This window comes from Phodopus roborovskii, unplaced genomic scaffold (assembly GCF_943737965.1).
Source record: "Phodopus roborovskii unplaced genomic scaffold, PHOROB, whole genome shotgun sequence".
Classification (NCBI taxonomy): Eukaryota; Metazoa; Chordata; class Mammalia; order Rodentia; family Cricetidae; genus Phodopus; species Phodopus roborovskii.
This window is the reverse complement of record NW_026126480.1, coordinates 49,850,932-49,877,824: the sequence shown is the minus strand read 5'-3', so window position 1 is coordinate 49,877,824 and position 26,893 is coordinate 49,850,932. Positions and strand designations below refer to the sequence as shown.

General features: G+C 48.6%; 1 protein-coding gene across 4 annotated transcripts; it reads right to left on the bottom strand.

The window, feature by feature from the left end:
• Positions 1-3,861: 3,861 nt before the first annotated feature.
• Mrpl23 (mitochondrial ribosomal protein L23) lies at positions 3,862-11,747 on the bottom strand. Of its 4 annotated transcripts, none has more exons than XM_051193437.1 (5): positions 11,580-11,747; positions 9,044-9,170; positions 7,936-8,018; positions 7,257-7,330; positions 3,862-4,089 (listed from the first exon to the last, which is right to left on the bottom strand). In XM_051193437.1, the coding sequence occupies exons 1-5, from the start codon at positions 11,584-11,586 to the stop codon at positions 3,946-3,948; spliced, it is 435 nt and encodes a 144-aa protein (XP_051049394.1). In that variant the 5' UTR covers positions 11,587-11,747; the 3' UTR covers positions 3,862-3,945. The 4 variants fall into 4 exon arrangements, with proteins under 4 accessions (XP_051049394.1, XP_051049393.1, XP_051049395.1 ...); XM_051193436.1 differs by having other exon boundaries at positions 9,048-9,170; positions 11,580-11,746; XM_051193438.1 differs by lacking the exon at positions 11,580-11,747 and adding an exon at positions 11,200-11,224 and having other exon boundaries at positions 9,048-9,170.
• Between the last annotated feature and the right edge of the window lie 15,146 nt (positions 11,748-26,893).

Below are 26,893 nucleotides of genomic sequence, written 5' to 3'. Positions count from 1 at the left end.
CACAGCTCCCTAAGAAGGAACAACAACAACAAAAACAAAAACCCCAAAAAAAACACATGTCCACACACAAATCTGAGTAGCAGTATTGGTCACAAAGGGCCAGATGGTTGAAACAATTTGTGAGTCCACTGAGTCATGAACAAAATGTAGTCCACCCATACTACAGAATGTTACCCAGTCCTGAAGATGAAGAAAATCCTGCCCTCTGCCACAGTATGGATGAAATCTGAAGGTACTGCTTGAAGATAGGAAGCAGCCATAGGGAAAACAGATCATGTGTGTTACCACTCATGTGATGTTTCTAGAATTACCACATCCACAGGGACAGGGGAAGGTAAAATGGGGGTGCTAGTGATGAGGGTAGGGGGGCATGAGTAAGGGTGACAGCTTGTGAAAATGTATACAACTCTGGCAACACACTCAAAGCCACTGAACCACACCCTGATGTGCAATCTGCACAGTGCAAAGCACGCCTCTGTAAAGCTGTTTGTTTAAAGTCAGAAACGATGGGGAGAATGTTCAGCAGGTAAAGCCGCCCACACCAAGCCTAATAAGCTCAGCTGAATCCCCTGGACGTAGAGAATGGACTCTTGAAACTTATCCTTTGAGCTCCACACCCCTTCGTACATAACAAATAAACAAGTAAATGCAATCTGACTTTCTTTTAAAGTGTTTTCATTTTGTGTCTATGTGTGCATCTGTGTGGTGGTGCACATGAGTGAACCCCTGCATTGTTCAGAGGCACTGGATCCCCCTGGGGCTGGAGCTGACTGCTGTTGTGAGCACCCTGATGTGGGGGTGCTGGGAACCAAACCCAGGGCCTCTACAAGAGCAGTGTGTGTTCTTAACTGCTGAGCCATTTTGTCAATCCAATCGATGTAATTCAAAATAAAAGGCAGATGTTAATGTCACAAGGCCAGTTCTCTCCTGCCCAGGATAACAAAATGAGGGGACAGCCCTCTCATCAGATCTAATAGCTCTGACCTTGCACACACATCCTCTGCACTTACCTAGTGGCAGGCAGCCCACTTTCTGAGGGTCTTAGTTGTCTCTGCAACCCTTCTCTCCTGCCCTCACAATCAGCTGATATAGTCTGAAAACACAAGGGTAGGGTATGTGCACTTTCTTTGAGGGTTAAGAGAAAGTGACACCAAGTCACAGGGAAGCTAGTTCCTGGAGCCCTTACCCAGGCACAGAGATGAACTTGCTAAGGCACTGGTTGACCCTCCCCTGATGCTTCAGATGAGGAGAGGAGCCTGGGGCCTGGAGAAGTGACACCCAGCCTGCTCCTCTCAGAGAACAGTACATGCCAGGGGTTGTAGGAAGCCTCAGACAGGGCCCTTTCCCTGAGTTCAATAGCACCCCATCCCAGGCCACAACCTGTGGACTTCTTTCTCCTTGGGCCACTTCCATGGTGTGGTAAGCAAGGCTGGGCTTTTCTGCCAGTTCTGATTAGCCAGACAAGAAACACTCCTGGAATATGAGCTTCATAGGCCCAGAGGGGCTAACAAAGCACCCGGAAAGTAGACGGGAATACAGAAGCTTCAGGACTCCTTGAGTGACTCAGGCAAGCCATCTCCTCAAGCTCTACCAGACAGCCTGGAATTAAAGTTTCATATTCTCTGTGGCTCATGAGGTGTGCATGTGCACTTGCACACAGGCCTGCTGTAGTAGCTCATCCCAGCCTTCTATAACCCCACCATGAGCATACCCTTTGGGGCTGAGTCTGTGAGGTTGCAGGAATATAGAAGGGCCCCCTGAGGCTCTGCCCTTATGTAACTCCTCTAGAATTAGTGGGCTTATGTGCACTAAGTAGAGATGGCAAAGGGGTCTGGCAACAAGGAGGCAGATGACTCTGTCTCCCTGTCCCTGGTTACTTGCCCACCTAAGCTGCCTTACCCTAGGTGACTTGACTGTATACTGGAGTGACTACTGCACCTCAGGACACCCCAGTTGCCCTACCCAGGGAGCCTCCTGGGCGTGGGGGAAGCAGGCACCCAGCAACTCGAGCCCATGCCTCCTCCCCTGGTGTGTGTGTGTGTGTGTGTGTGTGTGTTAGAGAGACTGGGGCAAAGCTGGTGGAGGACTTTGGCAGCCAGCAGGACATGATGAAGGGTGACCTTGGCCCCCAGGGCTGCCTGTGCCCCTGTGGAGATTGTGAACAGTTCCTTGTGCATGTGGCGTGAAAGATGGGATTTCTCCTCCCCCAACAGTGAGGGTCCTCCGTGCCCGAGGCCCCATGAATTATTTCTCTAAGGAAAATACAGTTCTCCTGCCCACTTCCTGACCTTCCCCATCCTCTAAATCAACATTTGAAGGGTGCTTTTGCTGGCCTTCAGCCTCCGCCAGCATGCTCTCCACCCCTCCCTCAGCTTTGCACTCCAGTGGGGGTGGGGCTGAGCACTGACTCCATCTCAGGAGGCCCCAAGCCCTGCTCAAAACCCACAGCCCACAGCCCAGCCATGTTGCAGAGCACGGATTCCAAGTCCAGGCAGACAGGCGCCCAGAAACGGAGGCGAGATGCCACATGGGCACATGAGTGATGAGACTAGGATATCCATGGCATCTGGTGATACCATGACTGCTCCCCAAATCTCTAAGCAAACTTCTTCCTTAGAACTGAATTTCACATCAAGACAAACACACAATTAGAAACACTAAGATAGTCATAATCACAATCACGCACACTTTAAGACACACACACACACCACATAGTGGGTCTCACACACATAATGACACAGACACAGACACACACACTGAACCAGTTTCAGACACATACACACACACACACACACACAACCACAGAATCGGACACATATGCTCTGAGTCAACTCTCAGATATATTAACACACATAATACTGGACACAGGCAGAGATACCTCATTTACAGACCCATGACAGACACCCTGACATTTAGACACAGTCATAAACACAAACTAGGGCCTGGATTAGTGGCACACGCTTTAATCTCAGTACTCAGGAAGCAGAGGTAGGCAGACCTCTGAGTTGAGGCTAGCCTGGTCTATATAGCAAGTTCCAGGACAGCCAGGACTACACAGAAAAACCCTACCTTAAAAAACCAAAGACAAAACCCAAACACCCCCACACCCCACCCCCACAACTCTGGCATCAATGCTGAAAAATAATCAATAGACACATACTCTCAAAATTCTAGTCAATGTAGCTAAAGGCATATGACTTTGTTACTTTAAAATCTTAAAAAATTATTGCCTGTGTATGTGTGATGGGTATTTGTGGGCAGGTGTGCTCCACAGATGTGTGGAAATCAGAGGACAATTTTGGTGGAACCTACTCTCTTCCATTCACCTTCTGTGGGTTCTGGGGATCAAACTCAGGTCCCCAGGCTTAAAGGGAAGTATCTTTATCTAGCAATCAACCCTGCTGGCCCTTTGCGCCTTGTAATCTCTGTCTCTGTACTCATACTGGCTCCATGGTGCTCTTTCATGTCTGGTCACCCATAGCCTCTGGTCATGGTGGCCTGGCCTGGCTGTCTCCTTGCAATGACACAGCCCCTGGAGCCTGCAGATCTGTCTCTGATCTCCCTCATGCCCTTCCACATCCTTCCTGCTCCCCATCCCTCTCTGGTCCTTCCTGCCATTGTATCACACTAAAACCTGTCTGGACAGGCGATCCCCTCCCTCCTCCATGAGGGCTGCAATCTGGGGCTGTTTCCTGGGGCTCACACACTTGCCTGGCAGTGGGCTTCTGCTTGCACAGAGCCACCCTGAGCTGCCCTATCGGGTAATGAACGTTCACACTGCTGTCTGTGTCCCAGGCCTCCTGCACCACATATGTTAGAGACCCAGAGACGCCATCCATAACAGAAAGCAAAGTGTCCAGGTCTTTCTCCATGAAGGATTTTTATTTGAGTTTGTCAGAACTATAGTGCTCACTAGGTCTGTGGCCCAGTCCCTGTTAGCACAGGTCATAGGCCAAACCAAGAAGGGATACCAGGGCACCGGGGGTCGCTGCTCTGCCTCTGCTGCTGAGGCTCCTCTTCCAGAGGGTCTGCAGGACTGGGCTCTTTCTCTGGAAAAAGATCTGGGAAGGTGAAGGTCTGCCCATGGGCCTGGAGAGAAAAACAAGGGGCTTAGTTGAGAGCCTGAGGCTAGCCTTCCAATCTCAGAGGGATTCAATGCCTATAAGCTAACAATCCTGGACTCTGGATGACAAACAACAGGATGATGAGCCACCAGTGTCTCTAGGCAGGGTTCCTGCTGGGAAAACAAACACCTTGCAGGCCAGCCCTTCAACCTTTATCTATCAGCAGCAGGCTATTACTGGGACAATGGCCCTTTTCATAGACATTATCTCTTTACAGGGGTCTGCACCAGTCCAGGGCTCATTAAAATCAGTTCAGCAAAGGCCCATTCACTAGGCGGCAGCCGGTGGAACTGGGGGCAGGAACTAGGAGCAGAAAAACAGGACACAAATGACGTCTGGTGCCATGCTAAAACTTTTTCCATCCAAAATATCTAAAGGCCTTCAGCCACATTAAAGGCCGCCCTCCTCCAGGCTCCGAACTTGGCAAATAAAATGCACACAACGTACAGAGAAACCTACATACGCAGCAGTCTATAAATCAAGCCTGGCTTTGCAAATTAACTGCTTTTACGTCTTTCACTAGAAGTTCAGAGTGTGTCAGCATGGCCACGTCCCAGCCTGGGGCCCCAAGCATGTGGGCCAGCACCAGTGAAGGCCCTGAGAGGGGGAACGAGCCAGTACTGCAAGGCTCTAAGCAGATCCAGGGCTGGGAGGCTCATTTGCAGCCTGCTAACATCTCTAAGATAAGAGGTGTAAGAGCGAAGGGGCACAAAAGGACCAACCTGGAGGCAGAGAGACCCCCCTCTTGCCATTCTCTCTTATCTCACATGTGGATAAATAGGGAACTCTGAGTCCGGGATACCTTAGTAAGTTCAGCCAGAGGTGTGCATGTGGCTCCCCCAGACTCTTGCTTTGGGACTGGGCATGTAGCTTAGTTGGTAGACTTCCTGCCTAGCATGAATGGGAGGGACCCTAGGTTTGCTCTCTGGTACCACAAAAGCTTGGGGTTGTTCAAATCTGGTGCTGTAATCAGCACTGGGGAGGTGAAAGCAAGGGGATCAGAAGCTCAGGGTTATCCAGGGCTACACAAGGAGTTCCAGGCTAGTCGGGGCTACATGAGACCCTGTCTCAAAAATTAAAAAAGGAGGCAGTAGCTCACAAGCAGAGCTGACTGTTCACCTAGAACTGACTGCTGGGTTTGGCGGCAGCTGAAGCCCAAAATGATAGCCTGAGGTCCAGAGACAAAGATAAGACAGCCCATGCGGGCAGGTGTTGTGAAAGAGCAGAAGCAACCAGAAAGGGACCCATTTCACCATCTAGGGGTGCCCGTATGTCTTCTCTGAGGAATACCTCTAGAGATAATTACTTCATACTTTTTAAAAAATGTAGTCACCCACCCTCCAAGGAGGGAAAGCCGGTTTTGAGGGGCCCAAGGCAGGAAAGGAAAAAAGGCCAAGGGGAAAGTGGAGAAGCCAGTCCTGACTCCAGTAATCCCAGGGCCCCTGAGGGCCATTGTTGGGCTGGGCTGTGCCTGCCCGCAGCATTTATTCAGGAGCCTAGGGCTCAGGGCCTGTGTGCAGCACTCAGTCAAACACCATTCTGTGTAAACACGGTCAATGCTCTTTTTGTTATGTGGGGTCTGAGAGCTTGCTAAGGCTCCCTCCCCACCCGACCAAAAAGATGTTTATCAGGTTGTCAGGAGAAAAATGTGGACGCCCACCACGTGGGACCCGCCTTTCCCCTTCCACACTTACAATGAACCGTCTCTCTCCCTCTGCTTGCCCCTTCCTGAGCCTCACAATGCAGTTACCAGAAGCCCCCCACCCCCCCAAAGGACATGCTAGAAGACAAAGACAGTCTTTGCAGATACAGCAGGGAAGTCCCAAACACTAAGCCATTTCTAGACTGGAGCTGGGAAGGGGGTGCGTTACAAATTTTAATTCTGGTCAAGAAGCCTTGCCCAGTGGGGACACGAGAGGCCCCCATTTATCACGATTTCACAGAGGAAGGTGGACATGCCTGGTGGCAGCTGCAGACGCCAGATCTAAGAACTACTGAGTCCAGCTTTCATGAGTGTGGTGGGGCTGGAGAGGGGGATGTAGGGGCTCATATGTCTCAAAAGCCACTTGTAACCATAGCTGTCTCTGAAGTGACTTGTGGCAAATGCCAGCATATGGATGTGGCCCCACAGGCTGTGACAGAGACAGATGGGTGGATTCAACACCCAGTGCTCACAAACACACAGGCCTTCAGACAGCCTGGGCCTCTTTTCCCACCTGCATGGCTGATTTTATGTACAGCAAATATTAGGCCGTTTTTAGAACAACTGTGGCTCTTTCTTCAGCAAAGCTGCCTCCCTCACAGGGTCTCTGAACAAACAGTCATCCAGCCCAGGCGGGGTGGGAGGAGCCCATTCTCAATAGCATGACTGCCATCTAGTGGCCAGCTGTGGCGGCTGGGCTCCCTGGAGGGCTATTTACATTGAAACTGGAGAAATTGGAGGAAGCCCCCCTGTGGGGTTCATGCAGTCAGGGGGCTAGTTAATGGACCTTGCCCTGGGGGGGTCTTCCCGACAAGATTCCCAGAGGTCAAAGGGATTCTGCCTGGACACTGAGACCCAAGGGTGGTGCTTTAAAATCTGGCCTCAAAGACCAGGGGTCCAGGAGAGAACGGAGAGCAGGCTTGAAAATGCACTTTCTGGCAAGTCTGCAACTCAGTGAATAAAGGCCCAGGCAAGGTAGGAGTCCTCTCCCTGGATCTCAGGCAAGGATGAGATGAAGTAGTTTGGTGCCTGCCCTCCAAGAATCACTGTCATGACTAGACTGACAAACAGAGGAACGTGAAGACCCTTGTGCCCCAGAGATCTCAACCTCTTCACTGCATCGGGCTCCTAGGGGAACATCAGTTTTGCACCAGGCCCAGGATCTGTCCAAGGGCAGGTCTTCACAGACCCGTGGCTTTCCACACACATTCCCTCTGATTTCTGTTTTCACCAAACAGAAAGCCAAGGCATTGGCCTTTAACAAAAAAACAAGGAAATGGACTTACTGAGCTCTGCAGAGGTGCACTAGGACCTGGGCTTCTCTTTCTCCAGGTCTCCAGGTCTAGGGGCCAGAAAGGTGGAGTGCATTGCACAAACAGCCCCAGGGCACAGTTGAGACAATGAGCAGAAACAGGTCTGCTCTAACTCACCAGCTGCACGTAGGCTACTTTGTAGTCTGGCTTCTTGATCCTTACACTCTTGTGATCCCTTCTCCTGTTGGAGCCTGTGAGGGGACAGCAGACCCTGCCTGAGATCCTGGCCCCTGATCAGCCCTACAGTTTAGAAGCCATTTTCCAGCAAGGCACAGGATAATGTCTGGAGGTGGGGGTTTCAACGGGGGGGGGGGGGGGGGGGGGGAGGTCTCAGACAGATCTCCCAGCAAAACCCGTTTCTATGTTTAAGTAAAAAGAGTCTTTGAAAATAGAAATGGCAAAAGATTTTAAAAGATTAGAAGAAATCTCTTTTCTCTCTGGTGAAATGTAGTTTGGGGGGGCACTGCCAGCCCGCCCTGGGCACTGGCTATGCCCCTGCTGGGCCACATCAGGGTCTGTGGAGGAGACTGTGGAGACCTACTAGAGACCAGCCCAGGCTAAGGAAATGGTTTGAAGGAGCAGAGGACATTTCAGGGTCACAGCTAAAAAAAATGCTGGGGACCTTCAATGGACTACAAGGAAAGGGGCTAGGAGCAGACTTCCACCAAGGAGCCCATGTGACTCTGGCAAGTCACCCAAATCTCTCATGTCTCAGTTTCCCCTCATGGAGAGTCTGGAGATATGGAGGAGGCACAGGGCTATTCCCTGGAGGTAAGCCACCAACACGGATACCCACCATGTTGCACCCGCGTGCGCACAGCAGCCACAGGGACATTGTAAATTTGCTCAAGGTAATTCCGGAGGTCCACCCTGGTCATCCTGGATGAGACAGAAAGAAAACAGGTCTGAGCTAAGCCTAGATAAAGGATAACAGAGAAAGATATCTTACCCAAGGGTAAGGGTGAGAGAGCAGGAACAGCTGTGGCCAGATGAGGTTGGGCCCCAGTACTGTCCTCTCTCCTGACTCAAGGGTAAGTTAGGGCAATGAGAACTTGGTTTCATCAGCTTGATTTACTTGGTCCTCTCTTGATCATCACCAGGAGCCAGCTGGGCTCACCCTGATAAAATGTAGAGCATCAGGACTGTTCCCAAGCTGGGCTCCTATCTGTGACTAGACTTGCTACTGTGGTCTTTGAGACACTTGCTGCTAGAAAGGGGCCTCTAGGACAGGGTGGATGAAGCCCACATAGGTTTTCAGTACAACCCTGGCTACCACAAGTGCCTGTGCATGTCTGTAAGGCTGAAGAGACCCTACCCCAGCGTATGTGGGTATTTCCCCCTGCCCCCTGGTCCCTCTCCCCCAGCTGAGCTGGTGCCTTAGGTTTTAGGACTCAGAGCAGCACCCGCAGATGGAATTGCACTGCTCCTTCAGAAAGGACAGAAGAGAGAGAGAAAGGAAAAAAAAAAAAAAAAAAAAAAAAAGGAAGGAAGGAAGGGAGGAAGAAAGAAAGAAAGAAAGATGTGGCTGAACTGAGCAGAGGGAGGTGAGGAACTCAGGGCTAACAATCTAGAAGCTCTGCAAATCTCAGCATGCTCCAACCCAGCCTCCGGGGACTCCTTTCCTGGGAAAAGGATGGAGGCAAGAATTCAACAAATCTCAGGCTTTCTGTTAAGCTTTCCCCAGGTGGAGGGCGAGCCAGGAAGCCAGCCAAGAGCATGCTTGCTCTCTGGCTGCCTGAAGTTCTGCAAACATCGGGCCCCTCCACCATCCGCTGAGCAAGCAAAGTGGCCCCAGGTCTTTCCACCACAGGAAAAGCCTGGCCCTGGGGAGTTGAGCTAGAAAACAGGACAGGACCCACATCCTGGAGGCCGCTCCCCAGCCCCCAAATTCCTTTGGGACTTACTTACTCCATGGGGATCCGGAATTGCACAGTGTCTTCAGGCTGGGCAGTACCAGGCCGCACCAGCTGGATGAAGAAGTTGGTTCGGAACACACGGAGCTGGGGGCCACCAAGCTGGTAGAGGGGGTACCTGCTCAGGAAAGATTAGGGGATTAGGATTGCACACACACACACACACACACACACAGTGCTACAGGCTCATGTGTCCACTCACACCAGTAGGGTCAAGGCAGGCTGGGGGCAGTTATACATAGGAACTGCACCAGGACATGGAGGTCACAGAGCCTGTCCCTACTGCATGGTGTGATTAATACAGGTGGGGTGGGGGGAGAAGTTTCCCAGTCCTTAGCCTCCCTTCTGCCATACCAGGGTTATGGACACTACAGCTTGCCTCTGGAAAGGGCAAAAGGGAAGCTTAAAAACAAAAACAAGAGCTGAGGATTATAGTGTGGCAAGGTAGTCATAGTCCCAGCTTAAAAAATGTAAGAGAGCAAGGGAGGAGGACCTCATAAGCAGAGTGGTAGTGGTACTCCACTTGAAGTTATGAAACTACCACCTTCTCGGAAGACCTACCAACTCCTTTTCCTATGGCCAGAGAGAAGGACCCCTTTACTCTCCCCCTCAGCACAGAAGAGCCCTTGTTCCTTGAGAGGGAGGCTGGGGACTGGTGAAAATGGTGTTTCCAATATGGAGCTTTAAGCTGGCAACACATCACTGGACTCCTAAAATTACCCAAACAGGCAGAAACTGCTAAGGATTTGGGGTAGCCACTGTTTCTCACCATTATCAGATCTGTAGACAAAGCAGAATCTCTGCCTGGTGGTCTTACATGCCTCCCAGCCCACTGAACAGACACAGGAGTGGAGAGATTCAAGGTCTGTGGACTTACTAGAGGCGCACTGTCCACAGGTCCCAGGTGGAAGATGGAGACACAGACTACCTAGGGTCACACTGATAACCAGAGGTGTGGCATGTGGGTCAAACCTAGGAGCACCTAAACCTGTGAAACACTGAGCTCCATGCTGATCTAGCTTTGGAGAAGTACATGCTGGCTCTCCAAGTTGAGAGAACACCACATTGTAAGGACAGGGCTGAGAGTATATATTCATGTGGGGGGCGGGGTGAAGGTGGGGGCTGAGAAGCAGGTACCTGGGTTTCAGATGACCCTGAAGGTAGTAGCCTGGTGGGAGCCCCGGAGGCAGGCTCTGTAGCTAAATGTTTGCCAAACTCAGCCAACCCAGTGATCAAATCCATACATTGTTGCCAGATCTCTAGTGCCCTGGTAGAGCCTCTCTGAGAGGACCTTGAGCTCTGTGCCTACAGGAGCAGGCAGCAAGGGGGGCAGGGAGAAGACCCCAAAAGAAGGGCGGGTTCTCAAGACCAATATGGAGCCTTGAAGCCCAGGTCAACTGTGATATCAAAGGTAGCCTCACACTATCAGCAGGGCCCTAACTATGGCCCAGCATGAGGACAAAACTGGGAAGGCTTTCCTTAACACTGGAAAGTGGGGTACAGTACTCACTAAGCTCCCTAGTCCCTGCATCTTCAGGATTAGGACCTGAGAGCAGAGGCCCTAAGACCACACTGGAGTCATGAGGACTACTTGCAGATTTCTGATCCCCCTAGATCTGCCCTTGCCCACAAACTCTCCCCAGACTGCCAGGCACATCCCAAGCCTGGTGACTGACTGCCCTCGGAAAACTTGCAGCAGCCTCTGGTCCCAGGACCCTCCCTGCTCTCCTAGCTTTGCTGCTCTTCTGAGGCCTGGCTTTTCGGGGTTCCTCTAACTTAACTTCCTTCCTACTATTTTTTCCAAACACCCCAAACAGTCTATGTCCTCCCCTCACAACCTGGGCACCTGACTCCCCACTGGTAACTAGGCTGTGACTTCTTGGTAGCTCAGGACTCATTCCTGATCTCACCGTTGTCCTTACCCACCCAACATCCACTCTCACACATGGGTCCCGCTAGCTCCCTGCAAAGCCAGGGGGTGAGCAAGTGGCTGACTCACACCGCCCTGATTCTGAGGGCCCTGGTTCCTCCTAGCCAGTCTGCGAAAGAAATTACACGGGTGCCCACCAGACAATTCCTCCAACCCACTTCCCAACTGTGGGCAGGGTTCCCCAAATCCCGTCTCCATGAGAACCCCCCAAACCCACATTAGTGCTCAACACAGGGCCACCCAGCCAGTGGGTCATGTGTTCACTGAACACGTGTTTCCTGCTTAGACTGTGGGAGGCCAACCCTGCTGGCCACGTGGAGATCTGTGAACTCAGCAACTTTCGGGGGCTTGGGGCAGGGATGCTGCGAGCACGGGCCGATTTCGGCCCAGCTCTGGCTATTTGCCAGAGCAGGCCCGAGCCGTTGGCTGTGATTGACAGCCAGTACACTACGCCGCGGTAGGTCTGCCGCGTGGACTCCTGCGGGAAACCGGCCGAGTGCGGGCGCCTCCTGCTTCCGGTCCTCGGGACCGCCCGGGCCCCGCGCCCACCCGACCTGGGCTGCGCTACCCGTTCAGCCCGGCAACGATATTACTCACAACACATTCCGCGCCATGGCAGCCGCACCTCCCGGTCCGGAAGGAGCAACACCCCGCACAGTGCCCGCGCTGGCACAGCGCCCCCTCGCTTCCGGAGGCCGCGCTATCCCTCTCCCTGTACCGCAGGGCCACGCACATTCGGTGTCCCGCAAATCCCCACCCCCACCCGTGCACCACAAGCTTCCCGGACACCGCCTCCAGCACGGAGCACTCCGCCTCTCTGCCTGGCACACAATGCACAACCCCGCCCCTCACCCGGACCCGCAAAGAGCCCGCGTGCACACTGTACCCGGTTGTTCCACCCAGAACCACACACTGCAGAGTCCCGCACACGACTCCTTGTACAGTATACCTCCCTGCTCTTCATCTTGTAAGCGCCCTACACGCACATACTTTCCCACCCACAAGGGCACCGCGCTTTGCCATGAGCCACCTCGTGCTTTTGCACCGCTGGCTGGTGGATTCTACAAAGGGCACCTACTGTCCTGCTTTCCCATCCTAACATTGCATTGCCCCTTCAAGCACTGTCATACACCCTGCACCCCCAAATCTACTCTGAACCTACGCTGTCCCCTTGCTGTAGGTAGTCCAGCACAACCTTTGTTCCCACTCTCCTTTTTCTAGGCTGGACTAAAACCACATTATAAGGCTCACCTAGGCCTGGTTGTTCAGCCCCCACCCTGTGTCCCATGGCCTAGCTGTACAAACATCCACAATGCCTTCCGCTATGCCTAGCTCTTTGTCCCTTTCCCTCCCACAGGCACGTCAAGAGGCTACCCCCCCCCCCCGTTCCACACAGGACCCTAACCCTCAACAATTCATAACAGCTTAGCCAACAATCCCTGGGACAGCAGAGATGGGGAAGGGTGGGGTGGGCTGGACCTCCTGTCTGAGGTCTAAGGCCCCTCTCCCAGCCCTGGCTGGGTTGTTTTCCCTTCCAGGCTAGACTCCCAGGACCCCCTCCTTTCTCTTTCCCTCCCTTTCTTGGCTGCCCAGCCACATTTGCAGCCCAGCAGCCCTGCATACTCCCTATCCCAGGAGCCCTTGGCCACACCTCCTCTAAGAGGCCACTTGCCTTCTTAGGCCTTTCTGTCCACTGACCCTGCACCCACAGGCCAGGGACCCTTCAGCCTGGCCCTTACTAAGAGGTCCCTGTCCATAGCTCCTGTCCCTGACTTGGTGGTATTATAGCTCTTTCCTGCTCGCGGGCCCCACTTTCCCTACAAATTCTCCTCTTTGCTGGTTTCCAGCTCCCTCAGTCCTTTTTTACTTTGTGTCTGCACTCCTTGGCAGCATAGATGCCTGTTGTGCCTGGGGGTAGGCAAGGGTATACTGTAAGGGGCTCCTAGGAGGTTCTAGTTCCCAAGACATGTAGTGTTGTGTTTCTAGGTCTAGCTGGGTAGAAGAATGGTGACTCTAAGACAATGGTTCTCAACCTTCCTAAGGCTGTGGCCTTTTAATATAGTTCCTCATGTTATGGTGACTCCCAACCATATAATTATTTTCATTGCTACTGTATAACTGTACTCTTGCTACTGTTATGAATCATACTGTAAATATCTGTGTTTTCCATAGTCTTAGGAGACCCCTGTGAAAGAGGTTGAGACCATTTTTCTAGAAGCATCTGGAGAGCCCCCCCCCCACCATCTCACCTATTTAGTGATGAAAATGACCATTGGGGTTATCCAGGATGAAGGAATTAAAGGGGAGCAATGAGGTAATGAGCACAGGTACCTGCCCATATGCCCATATGTAGGCCTCCTGTGTTATGATACATACTGAGAGTGGTTATGGCCCACGAGACTGTTGGATGGACAGGTCATGGCCCAGCAGCAGATGGTCTTAGCCTGGTTTGGGTTCTGAGGCCTCCCTCCCTGCATCTCCAGGTGAGACTTTTCTCCCTGTTCCGCTTGCTTCTCTTGTTGTTCTGTCTGACTGAGCTACCATAGCCCTTGTACACTTACCACTCCACACTCTTCTAAGAGACCACTGGCTAGAAGAGGGACATGAGGGCCAGAAAAGTTCAGCGTTGATATTTCCTTATTAAGCATTATTGGTAGCCATATTTAAAGCTGCTAGTTGATTGACTCCAGGTTGTAGCCCAAAGTTGAGCTCAAAGTTGGCCGTCCGTGCTGGGAAAGAGACTTGATAAAGCATGTGGGTCTCAGAGATTGAATTTAGATTCATCTGGCTTGGAAACGAGCACCTTTACCCAAACTGAACTATCTTGCTGGCCTGATCTAAAATGAGGTGTTTCTGAGACATCCCTTGGAAAGAAATCATCCAAGGATGAGGCAACCATATATGTAATATATGGTGTATAACTCAGGGGGAAAAGACTCCCTAAAGGGCAGAAGTAGAAAGGACTGGGAATGAAGAAGGTGCTGAGCAGGGAGATGCCACAGGGCCTGGGAGCTGGGGTCCTCATGGCTTGGAAAAGAAAAAAGGAAAGGCTTTAGGAGAGCAATAAGCAACTTACGTTGGAAACACATTGTAAAAAGGAACAATATGCCACTTCAAGTGCCTACCCCAAGCCTGTCCAAGGTTCCACAATGTCCTTCTGGTTGGAATTTTGAGGTTCAGTGTCAGGTGGTTCTGGGACTGAAAGACAATGTAGCAGAGGACTTCCGGAGACACATCAGATTCTCCCAACACCAACCTCAGTTCCATTCTGGCTTGCTCAGATGTAGTGGTTGTGACCTCTGAACAAGCCACATCTCCAGCACTGGATAAACTAGACATTGTGGGGCACTTCCTAGTAGAGTGTTTTAAATTAAAATCATGCCAGGTACCACCATATCTGGCTCTTTTGGCTTTTTGGGACAGGATCTGGCTAGGTATTTCAGGCTAGTCTCAAACTCTCCAAAGTCATTCTGCCCTGCTTCTGTAGGGCTGAGATTACAGGCGTGAGCCATCATGCACAGTTTGCTCAACAACTTCTTCCATGTGCCTCTTCCTGTCTTGCTGTTCAGATCTTGGCCCAACATTTTGCATTTGTGGTGTTTGTTTCAAATTGTTGACTTTGAGAGTTCCTTAGGGAGCCTGGATCAGACCTAAGGAATCTCATGCTATGCAGAGATTCTCTCTCTTGGCTTCTAGCTTGTCTCCTCAGTCTCCTTGTAGTTACCATTTGAAGAAACAAATTAATAATAATAATAATAATAATGAACTCCAATTTGTCAATTTGTTTTAGAGAATATGCTTTAATGTTGTGCCAAATACACCTTTAAATGACCCCCAAGCACAAAGATTTTCTCTTGTATTCTGTGTTCCTACTATTCTTTTTTTAAAATAGACATTATATCCAGTATGGAATATGAACTCTGTTGTTTTTCTTTTCTTTATTTCTTTTTTTTTTCTTTTTGTATTTGGATATTCAGTTGTTTTAACCAATTTTCTCTAAGAAGCAGTTTTGTATCTAGATGTCTTTGCACCTTGTGTTGAAAATCAGTAACAGCTTCAGTGGGTAAAGGTGCTTGCTATGCAAGCTGACTACCTCAGTTGGATTCCCAGGACCCACATGGAGAAAGCCAACTCTCAAGAGTTGGCCTCTGACCTCCACATAAGCACTGTGTCGTGCATGCCCTCCACATAAAATAAATAAGTACATGTAATAAAAAATGTTTTTTTTCCAGTCCTGCGTGCTCATCTCTGGACCATCTTGTTCCTTTGATCTATTTCAGTGTTTTATACCCATGCCACCCCGTTTGGAGTTTTTGTTCTCAGAATATAGGCTCTTTGATTTTATTGTTCTTGTTCAAGGATGTTTGGGCTGTTTGGGGCCATTTACTAGATTCTGTCCACAAAAACATCACCAGTGATGATGTTTACAGGGGATCTGATCTGCAGAGCATTGTAAGGAAACCCTGGTGCCACTGTAAAGTAAGCGTGCATTCAAAAGTTGGGTCAACGGGAAGTTTTTTAAGAGCAGAAAAAGGGCGACATTTACGTAAGTTCCCTGGGAACAAAGTCCACCGGTCAATCTTGAAGAGTCAGGGGCAGCTTTGGCGCCAGCTCCTTGGTGGAGGTACCTCCGGGGTTATGTGTTCTGTCCAGAGCGTCTTGTAGGCATTGCTGCAGGCTTAAAGAATGTTAAAGATAAACTTTGTTGCAGAAATCTGTGCATACGTGCAGAGCTGACCCGGGTGTGGAATGAGAAGAAATCTCTGGTGGGCCTTCAGAATGTGCCTGAGAAAGTAGTTATCTCAGCCAGTCAGGCAGGAGGTCTTTATTGCTTCCCGGCTTTCAAGTTGTTTGGGTCTGACAAGAACAATTTTATCTCAGCCTCAGCAGGTTTCACCATCGGTTTAAATTTTACAATCGCCAGTTAATTTTTACAAATTCAGGGAGAACTGGGCTGCTTATCAACATTAGCCCCTCAGCAGCCCCATTTATCCAAGAATGTCCTTCAGTTCTGTTTTTTGCTTTTCAGTGTATTGGTATCTCACACTGTCAGATCTGTCACTAAGCATGGTGTATTTTTTATATCACTGGAAAGTGGCATCTTGAAGATTTCAATGCCAGACCATTCTGTGGAAATAAACTTGACCTTGTGTATCCATCTTGTCTCCTGCAACCTTACCAAACCCATATTTGCAATTTTTTAAAATAGATTTTATCAGATAAGATGCCTGTGCTATCTGTAAACAAAACTTCTTTCAACTTTCCCTTCATATCTGCAGTTGCTTCTCCTGCAGTTGCCCAAGTGAGCAACCACACTGGAGAAATGCAAGAGGGCACAGCAGGGGCCTGGGGACAGCAGCTATCCCAGGCCCCTTCTTGTTCTCAGCGGGGGAGGGGAGCTGCCTTGGACCTGTTGGAACTGAGGGAGTTCTCCACAACACTGCTGAGAGCTGCTGTTTTTCCCCTTAAGTCCGGAATGAATGTTTGTTAATGCCATTCCTGTACTTAATGAGATGATCGTGTCAGCTGGGCCGGTAGGTGGTTTGTAGTCCCAGCACTCAAGGAGGGTCAGACATTTGAGGCTCGGTTAGTGCTGATCTGCCTGAGCTACAAGAGATTCTGTCTCAAACAACCAAAGGACAAAAAAGATCAGCTTGTGCTTTTCCTTGTTAGTTCCTCATACAATGGGTCATTTTGCTTTTCCAGTGTTACAGTAACTGTTCAATAGTTCCTGAGAGGAACCACAGTTGATTATCATGCATTATCCTTTTTATGGAGAGATGGATTCTGCTGGCTAAAATTTTAGTTTTATTTAAGTGTGTGTGTGTGTGTGTGTGTGTGTGTGTGTGTGTGTGTGTGTGTGTTGGGGACGGTCCACACTGTTGGTTTCTTATAATGACATTGATTTTGTATAGGATAATCTGACCTTGTGCAGGTACTCTCTCCTCTATTCTTTTTAAGAATGTATATAGTGGCTATTAGCACTTCTTTAAATATTTGGTTAGATCTTCTGGAGGAGCCATGTGCCTGGGGGGTCTGGGTGGAAAGGCTTGAGTTGCTTTCTGTACTGTGAGCACTCAGGGCCCTGCTTCTCAACAGCTCTGGCATTTTGAGTTTTTCAAGAAATGTGTCCATTTGGTTAACTTGTCAGTTTTACTAACATAAAGTTGTTCAAAAATATTTCCTTAAGGGCCGTAATGGGGTCACTTCCCTCTCTCCTGATGGTGGCAATTTCTAGGTCCCCCACCCTCACCCCTTCACACTGGGGGGGGGGGCTGATCAATTGTACTGATTCTCTAAGAACCAGGTTTGGGGTTTTCTTGATTTTTCTCATTGCTTTTTTGTTTTTGCCCCCCCCCCCCAGCTTCCACTTCCCGGCTTCCCTCCTCCTGCTTCCTTTGGTCTGGCTGTTTTTCTTTTTCTGTGTTCTGAGATGTGAGAGCTGAGATCCCCGGGTCAAGCCCTTTCTCAGTTTCTCACACAGGCCTTCGGCGACAAGCGTTTCCCCTGAGTGCCTCCTGAGTGGCGTTTCTTAGCCCTCAGCACTGGGTGTTCATTTTCATCCTGTTGAGAACACTCCCCAATTTCCTTGTTGAGTTTTTTCTTGTTTAAAAGTATGTTATTGAGTTTCCAAATACTTGGGGATTTTCCAAGGATCTTTCTGTTATTGATTTATAATTTAATTCCATTATGGTCAAAGCACATACTTTATAGGGCTTGAATCCTTCTCAACCTATTAAGGCTGATGTAAAGGCCCAGAATGCGAGCCAGTGTGGGTGAGTATTTGCTACACACTGGGAAGAGCATGCCTCAGAGGGGATGCCCTGCCACTGTCAATCAAGCCACCTTAGGTGATTGTACAGTCAGGTCCACCCCAGGCTTGCTGATTTTTCTGCTCACTTGTGCTGTTAATTATTGGGAGACAGTCACTAAAGTGTTAGACCACCAGCTGATGTTTTTCACCCTTGTCTTTCTCTTAAACAATGTCTCACTATATAACCCAAGTTGGCCTCACACTCCCAATCCTCCTGCCTCAGCCTCTCCAGTGCTGGGATGGTCATGGCACACTGGGCACATTGCAGCCTGGCTCAGCTGGGGATTCCTTTATTCTTCCATTCAGTTCTCAGAGTTTCTGCTGGCATCATTTGAAACTTTGTTATTTCTTTTAAACCATTTGTGTCTACATTTAAAGCATTGGGGAGAACGCGGATAGTGAGGGGTGGAGTGGGGTGGAGGGGTGGGAGGGGGTGTATTTTTTTTTAAATCCAGTCTGACAAGCTTGACTTTCTCCCCCCCCCCCCTTTCTTTCTTTGCCAGTATGAAATAGATTTGGTTCTATTTTAAAAAAAACACTTTTATTTTCTTTCAAATGTATTTTTATTTTGTATGTGTGAGTGTGTTCCTGAATGTATGTATGTTCACCAAGGGAAAGCAGTGTCTTCAGAAGGCAGAAGAAGGCATTGGATCCTCTGGGACTGGAGTTACAGATGGTTGTGAGCTGCCATGTGGCTGCTGGGAATCAAACAAAACTCTTCTGAAAAAGCAGCAAGTGCTTTTAACCACTGCACCATCTCTCTAGTTTCTAAAATGGCATTTTTAATAATGATTTTAAGCACAAGGGTTAAGGTAAAGAAAAAAAAAGAAAGGTAAATGTGCCCTGGAGTATGAGTATGGGCTGTTTTAAGGCAAAGTAACTGTTTTGTTAATTTGTCACATGTAGTCTAGGAATTGCAGCTGTACACTATAATAGTGGTACTTATGTGGTGCTGGGGATTGACCCCAGGGCTTCATGCTCACCAGGCAAGTCCTCTATGGTTGGAGCCACAACCCAGCCTCAGTTTGCAGTCTGCTCCTTAACCATGATGTTTAGACCAATCACTTGGTTTTGTTTGGCTTTGCATTTTGGATGCTGGAGATGGAAGTCAGGGCCTTGTGCATGCTAAACACACATTCTATCTGAGCAACTGTTGCCTGCTGTGTGCTCAGGGCCATTTCCAGCCCATAGCCTTCATAGCTGCTTGTTTTATTCCACAACCCCCCTACCCACCGCCTCCTAACTCCACTTTGCGTTGATTTGAACTTAATTTGTCTCTTCATTCCAATTTTTTTTTTTTCATCAGAGCCTTCCAGCTGAGCCCCCTACAGTCTGTCTTAGTGGATACCTTGGGGTCTCATTCAGCTTCACCCCATTTGCTTTGGCTTGGTGACCCTTGCCCCTTTCCTGCTTTGTTTCTGCTTGATGGGTTTTATGGGACCCCGGACATCCTGAGTTTTGTCTCAGCAAGTGCTTAATATCTTTACATTTCTATAAATATTTTTGAGCTTTGTAGTTGATAGACTGCATGCCCAGCACACAAGAAGCCCTGGGTTTGATCTCTAACACTGTAGAAACTAAGTAAGCAGGCTGTAACCCTATCTCAAAACATACACACAGAGGCGGGGGATGTGGGGGGCAGGGGTGGGAGTTGAATCCTTCAGGTCTTGTTTTTATGATTTCTCACAGGCAGGTCTGGAAGAATGTTCAGCTCCAGGCCAAAGGTCCCCAAGACTTGGGCAAGGTTTCCCAGACCCAAGACCTGTGAGCCTGCAGCCCTCTGCCCTGGCTGGTGGGAACAGTCACCATTCCTGGGCCTGGGAAGCTGCAGTGCTCAGAGGGCTGTTTCCCAGGCTCGTGTTGGCCTCAGCCTTGCTTGCTGTGCAACTGACGGGTGTTTGCAGGACCCCAGGTTCTCCCACTGTGCAGCACTGCCCTGCCCCCTCCCCCCACTCTCTCTTGAACTCCAGTTACCTCAGCCCCTCAGCCCCTCTGCTCAGCTCTTTCACTCAAGTATCCTGAGACTCCACCTTGCTCCCTTCCTGCCTGAGGCCTGGGAATTCTTTCAGGGAAGAGAGCTGGGCAGTGAGAGGCCCCTAGACGTTTCCGTTGCACAGGGGTCATTGTCTTTGCCAGCTGATGTGCGGCGCCCTAGACATCATTGTTCCATGGCTTTGTGTCTGTTTTGTTTTGTTCTGTTGTTTTGTTGGCTGCTACAGGCAGGCGGGTAAATCCGGTCTCTTATTACTTCATTTTAGCCAGGAGTGGAAATATGCCTTTTCATTTTGATGGACAATGTTTTGACATATAGAAATTTAAAGTTTCCCAGCACTTGGGCAGTGGAGGCAGAAGGATCAGAGAGAGGTTCAAGGTCATGTTAAGCACCACAGTGAGTTGAAGGCCAGCCTGGACTACATAGTGAGTTCAGGGCCAGCCTGGGCTCCATAAGACTCTGTTTCAAAAGCATTAACTTTTAAGAGGTAGAATTTACTAACCTCCGTTTCCTCCACAATTCTGCTTGTTTTAAGGTGGGAAAAATGTTTCTCAGCCTGAAAATAAAACAAAACAAACACACAAAAAACAGATTTTACCTTTCTGAATTTTTATTTTGTTTTAAAATACTATTTTATTTATTCTTTGAACATTTCATACACATATTCAATGTGTGTTGATCACATCCACCCTGATTTTATTTTTAACAGTCTTTCTTCTAGGGAAGTTCCTAATTCCCTTTAGTTATTGGCATAAAACAAAAATCTCATTCTCTCTCTCTCTTTTTTTTCCTCCTAAATTTATATTTTATTCCCATCCTTCCCTGTTAAATATATCCCCTTCTCTACTGGGCTACCCCCACACTCCCTCCCCAAACTCTCATGTGTTCCCAGTTTTACACTGATAGAGACTGTGGGAAAAGGGTGAATGCTACAGTCTAGGAAAGCAGAGGGCATGGAAGGCATGGTCAGGGTGTCCCTGCTGAGCTTGTCACTTGGTAGCTGGGTGGTCTGGGGGCTTTGTGGGGACTGGCCTGAGCTTCTATGTGCTGCTCTGGGAATCCAAATGATGGTAGGGTCCACTTCCTTTGCTGTGAGGGTCAGGGGAGACAAAGGCGAGCAGGCTTTGTGCGGTCACAGCAGGCAGGGAGCACACCTTCTGAGGCTGGACCCTGTGCTTTCTTAGCTGCGCCTGCATGTTTCTTCTGTATTGAATCTTAGATTTGTCACTCCAAAGGCTGCCTTCACTCTCAGGAAAACCCTATTTGAATTTTGGTTGATCCTGAACACTGGTGACCTAACCTGTCATCCCAGCACTTGGAAGGTGAAGGCAGGCTTGGCTACATAATGCCAGGCTTGGCTACATAATGCCAGAGTTCAAAGTCTGCTTAGACTACATGAGACCCTGTCCCAAAAAACAGACAATCAAATGGAAAACAATTTTGGTTAAAAAAAAATTCTGGTAAACCACACAGTATGCACTAATTTTGGGGGAAAAAAAAGAGATTATTTTAAGAGTCAAGCTTTCTGTGCAAAATTTCTGTGCAAAAGCATGAGGGTTTTTTTTTTCCTGTTTTTTAATCTTTTCCTCAAGTTTTATTTTAACACGTTTCACGTTTTAGTAGTTTGAAATTTTTTTTCTGTAGACCAGGACAGTTCTCAGGAGGATCGTGTCTAAATACGTTAATGCCTTTGGTTTCAGCTGTTGTTTTTATGATTTTTTTTTAAATGGAAACTTCCCCCCCACCCCTTCTGTATCTTCTGGCTGGTTGCTGGTGGAAAATAATAAAATATATTGATTTACAATACACACTTCGCATCTGACTGCTGCCTGAACCCCTCATTCATCCTGAGAACTCTTCCGCCAGCTCTCTGGGGGCCGCAAGAATGTGGTATTTTGGTCTCCTCCTTTCCAGAAGTTATACATCTTATTTCCGTTGAACATCTTTTTGCATTGTCTTGGGTTTTCAGACCCGGGTAAGGCAGTAATGGCAAAAGCAGGCATCCGTGCGTGGTTCCTGCCTGAGCTGGGGGCTCGGGGCTTCCCTGGCTGGACAGACAAAGATAGGGTTTATTTATGGCTTTCCCTAGTTACTGCCGTTTTTGTTCTGTTTGCTTGTGAACATAAAGATAGACTTTTTGCGATGTCCTTCCCTCCATAGAAAGTAGTTATTGAACTGTTTAACTGTTGAGATGTACAGAAGAAGGCATAATTAAAACAGGAAAAGCCTCCACCCGCCTGTCCAGTGCTGGCGCAAGACAAGGAACGTGAGGAATGCACCCCTAGGCTCTTTGTGGCCCCTTGGCCCGCATGTCCCCTCCCCTGCAGGGCTCCAGGGACCCTTCAACTGAATTCCGCTGTGCTCTGCAAGTCCAAGCACATATGATACATTTTTTTTTAGTTTAGGTTAGGTTTTGTTTTTTGAGTTTCTGGGGCTCAAACCCAAGGCCTTGTGTGTAATGAAGTAAGTGTGCTACCACTGACCCACACCCAGCTCAGTCTACTTCTGAAATATAAAATGATTTAAACTTGTATGGGGGTAGTGCCTTGCTACATTCCCCTTTTGCATACTGCTCCCCTTCATCCAGCATGTGCCTTCTGGGCTTTTCCTTAGTGGCCGGACTGTGGGTCAGATGCTTCAGTGGTATGGAATTCTTTATGACTAAAGCCTGATCTCTGGCCTGTGATGGGTGGATGTTTAAAATTCTTTCTTTCTTGTTTTCTCCGAGTCTACCCTGCCCAACCTTTGGTTATCTGAGGCAGGGTCTTGCTGTGTAGCCCAGGCTGGTCTTGAACTTACAGTGTTACTCAAGCTGGTCTCAAATTTGGGATTCTCTGGACTCACCCTCCCACGTGCTAGGTCTATATACATGTTCTACCCGCTGCCAAATTTAGCCTAAACTTCTGATTTAGTACAATTGCCCCTTCTTTCTAGCACTGCCTTGGGTTTTCTGTGGATGATAAATACTACTTATTTTAGCCACACTGCAGCCAGGCCCTTACTCTTCCTCCTGAGCCCATCCCTAGGCATCAACAAAGAAGCCTGTTATTCAAGGTTGCAAGCTCTCCATCCTGGCACCTGAGCACCCCCTGGTGTTTGGTTAGGGTGCTCCTCATCGCATGCACCTCCCCTTGTGCCTTCCTTCAGTCACAGTTCACCTTCCTTCAGGGCGCTGAGTCCCCTGCCCACACCCCAAGGGGCTGGGCCTGTCTCTACCCACTGTATGGACCCAATGGGTCCCTGTGGTTCCCACTATGGTCTTGCATGGAGTTCTTGTCCCTGAGCTGCTGCCAGTGTCCCAGATGTTCTCTTTAACTGGAACACGGGGCCAGTAAGTATCCCTAGCTCCCTGAATGTGTTACAATGTGAGGCTTTATTTTTATGCTTTCTCCAGAACTGTCCTGTGTGTCCTTTGTTGGATTTATTCTTATCAGATATTTGAATTGTGTGTGTGTGTGTGTGTGTGTGTGTGTGTGTGTGTGTAGGCTGACAAGATGGCTCAGTAGGAGAAAGGGAGGATCAACTCCCAAAAGTTGTTCCCTGACCTTTACATGAGTAGCACGACAGGCTCACATGCACACACTACATGCACTAATAATAATAAATTAAATTTTAAAAATAAAAATTTCCATTTTTGAATAGTATACTTTTCTTTGAGGAGGGAAGGAGGAAACTGTCCCACTATGCAGTCTAATCTGGCCACATGATCCTCCTGCCTCAGCCTCCTCAGTTGCTGGGATTCTCAGATCACAGCCCCACAGCTAGCTCTGGACAGCATCTTCAAGCCATCAGGTCTCAGCTCTGCTCTGATCCTAAGGGAGTCTCCACTATTCCATCTTGCTCACTTCTGACAGTCCAGAAACCTTGGTTCAGCTGTTCATAATGATAACAGAGTCTTTCTTTGCCTGCAAATCCCTCTTCAAAACATTCCTTTATCTTGTCTCAAGCTCCGACTGGGACATCTGGTCTGTTTGAAGTACAAGCTGACGTTCTTGCTCTTTTGACTTAATTTTTTTATTGTTGTTTGTTTTTGAGACAGAGTCTCATGTAGTCCTGCTGATTAGATGAAGATAGCCTTGAAATTTTGATCCTCCTGCCTCACCCCTGAAGTGCTAGGGATGGAACCCAGGGCCTTGTAAATGCTAGGCAAGCATTCTGCCAACTTAGTCACAGCCAGGTCTTGCTTTACAATTTTTTTCTTTTTTCTTTTAGTTTTTAAAACAGCCTTACTTTATAGCCCAGGCCGGACTGGAACTCACTGTGTATGTAGTCTAGGCTTGTCTGAAATTCAAAGAATCATCTTGTTTCAGCCTCCTAAGTGCTGGGATGGCAAAAATGAGTCACCAGAGTAATCATGACCAGGTTTTACCTTTTTTTTTTTTGCACATGGTCTCACTCCGTAGCCCAGGTTCTTTGGCCTCAGACTCTCATCCATCCTCCTACCCCACTCTCCCAAGAGCTGGGATCACAGATGTGTGTCAATGCTAGGCTCTTGCTTGTCTTGCCTGGTTCTTTATCATAAAGAGAATGTTTCTGCCATCTACTTCCCAGAGTAAAGCTTCTCTGTATGTTTCCTGCTGGAACTATCATTATTTTTGGCTTTGTTGTTGTGAGCCAGGGTTTCATGGTGTAGCCCTGACTAACCTGGAACTGTATATGTAGACCATGTTGGCTTCAAATTCCCAGAGATTTGCCTGCCTCTGCCTCCCACATGCTGGTACTCAAGGCAAGTGGTGTTACCATGCCCAACTTCTAGCACCATGATGTGTTCTGTGCTATCTGTGCTACTGTAAAAAAGTTTTTGACCTTTGCAGTACTAGAGGTCTCCTGCATGCTAAGCAAACGCCCTACCACTAAGCTGTGTGCCAGTCCTTAACATGTTGGTGGTGCTTTTACACACTTTTTATGTGTTGGTAAACTCAAATCCCACTGTTCTGGTTTCTGATGTGAAGCCATGGACATGATACTGTTTTTAAAAGTTCAGAGCAGTGTTGGAGAGAATAGTTTAACCATGGTGTCAGCGCCTTTCCAAAGAGTTGGCTTACTTTTCACCTTAGCCCTGTTTACATGTCATATTTCCCCTGGGGACTGGTCTGTTTTTTCCAGTCTTCAGACAGATTGCTGCAATGTGTTTGTGACATTCTTGCAGGGCAATTAAGTCTGGACCATCTCTGCAGGTATAGCCCTCTTTCCGGCTTCCCATTATCTGTATCTGTCCCCTCTGGCCACCGAACTTTCTATCAGATGGCAGCTGACGCCACTCACCTGTCTCACAGACCAGGTTTTTGCCTCTGTGACCCTCCTCATACAAGTCCCTACTTATTAACTTCTGTTTATCATGGTCTGTTTGATTATCTATTTCTTGTTTAGTTCTTGGCTGCTCTGTCAATTTCTCAAGTTCTACATGTAACTCATACACCTAACCAACATGGAGGCCGTGTTCCCTTTTGTAATGGAAGCAAAAGGCCCATGGTTTACCTCAGTTTCCCTCTTGATCCCTGGCATCATGATCCATTATGCTTCAACCCTAAGTCCTTTCTGCTGTCCTCTATCTAACATGTCCTCTTGGGTTCAGAGCTATTTAGTTCTTTTGCAAGACATGCTGAAGAAGTCCCCTCCTGGCTGGACTGGGCCATCTCTGTTCTGCCTCTGTTAGAGTGTGCTTTGGGTCCTAGGCTGAGGTCAGCCTTTGCAGTTTCATGTGTATTCCTGGCCGGTGAGAGCAGCTCAACAGCCTCTTGCTTCCCATCTCACACACCTTCTCCCAACCTGCTTTTTTTGATCCTTAATCCACTGTTACTGTGAGTGGCATGCTCAGAACCAGGGCTTACTGGGATTTCCAGTTTGCCATTAAGTTCTGAACCACAGCCAGTTTCTGGTACATGGGGCCCTTCTGCCCAGGGTAGTGGCCCATTCTGTCCCTAGCTTAGCCTTTCTCTTCAGGCAGCTCTGGGCTATTCAGCTGCCTTTCAGAACAAGGCAAGGAGATGAGGCTGGTTTCTGAACCCATGGGGCCCAACACTCTTTGTATTAATTTTTCCAACTGTGCATTTCTGAAAAAGTAAAAAAAAAAAAAAAGTACCTGGTCACACCTACACATATAGAAGAGTGGTTGTAGGGGATGTGGGGGTGTATAGAAAGAGATGAGAACTTGTGGGCCAGGGTGTCTGCTGAGGTGTACCCCACACATGAAAGGCTGTATCTGTGAGGGCCATTGGTGCGTGCATGTGTGGAGTTTTGGACTATGTTGATGTATGTGTTAGAGTACATGTGTGGACAGAGGTTCTCTGGCCACATTTCCCCCATGGCTCCTGTGCTCCCTGTCCCCCATCCTGTTTCTGAACTTCCTCCCTGCAAAAGAAGGAGCCTTGCTAAGTCAGGTCAGTGAGCCCCTACCCAGACACCTGAGCATCCCCCATGTGTTTTTAGGGCGCTCCCTATCTCTTGAGAACAAGTTGTGTCAAAAGTGACTCTGTATTGTGGCTCACACCTTTAATCCTAGTACTTGAGAGGCAGAGGTAGGTAGAACTACCAGCCTGGTCTACAGAGCAAGTTTCAAGACAGACAGGGCGGTTACAGGGAAACCCTTTCTCAAAAAAAATTTTTTTTTCTTTTTTGGTTTGGGGTTTTGTTTGTTTGTTTGAGACAGTTTCTCTGTGTAATAGAGCCCTGGCTGTCCTGGTCTTGAATTCACAGAGATCTGTCTGCCTCTGCCTTTAGAGTGCTGGGATTAAAAGTGTGAGCCACCAGACCCAGATTTTTTTTCTTTAAGGCTGAGAGATTCCATTTTATATGCAGTGTTTGACTCCATTTTGAAGTTGGAGGGTGACTGGATGCCTAGGTGGACACAGGAATGATACCATCTGTCCAGCACCACACAGGATGCACAGATTAAAAACCCCTTACTTCTGGAAGCAGAAAGGGTGCTACCCTAAAATTTTATCAGAGTAAATTGAGACTGTAGGGGCACATGGGCATATTAAATTTATACTGGAGAAACCAAAACCAAGGACTCACCAGACATACCAGACTAAGAAAAATGTAGAAATCTCTCACTCAGACCCAGTATAGGGATGGATGATAATGCCCACTCCCGATTCCAAA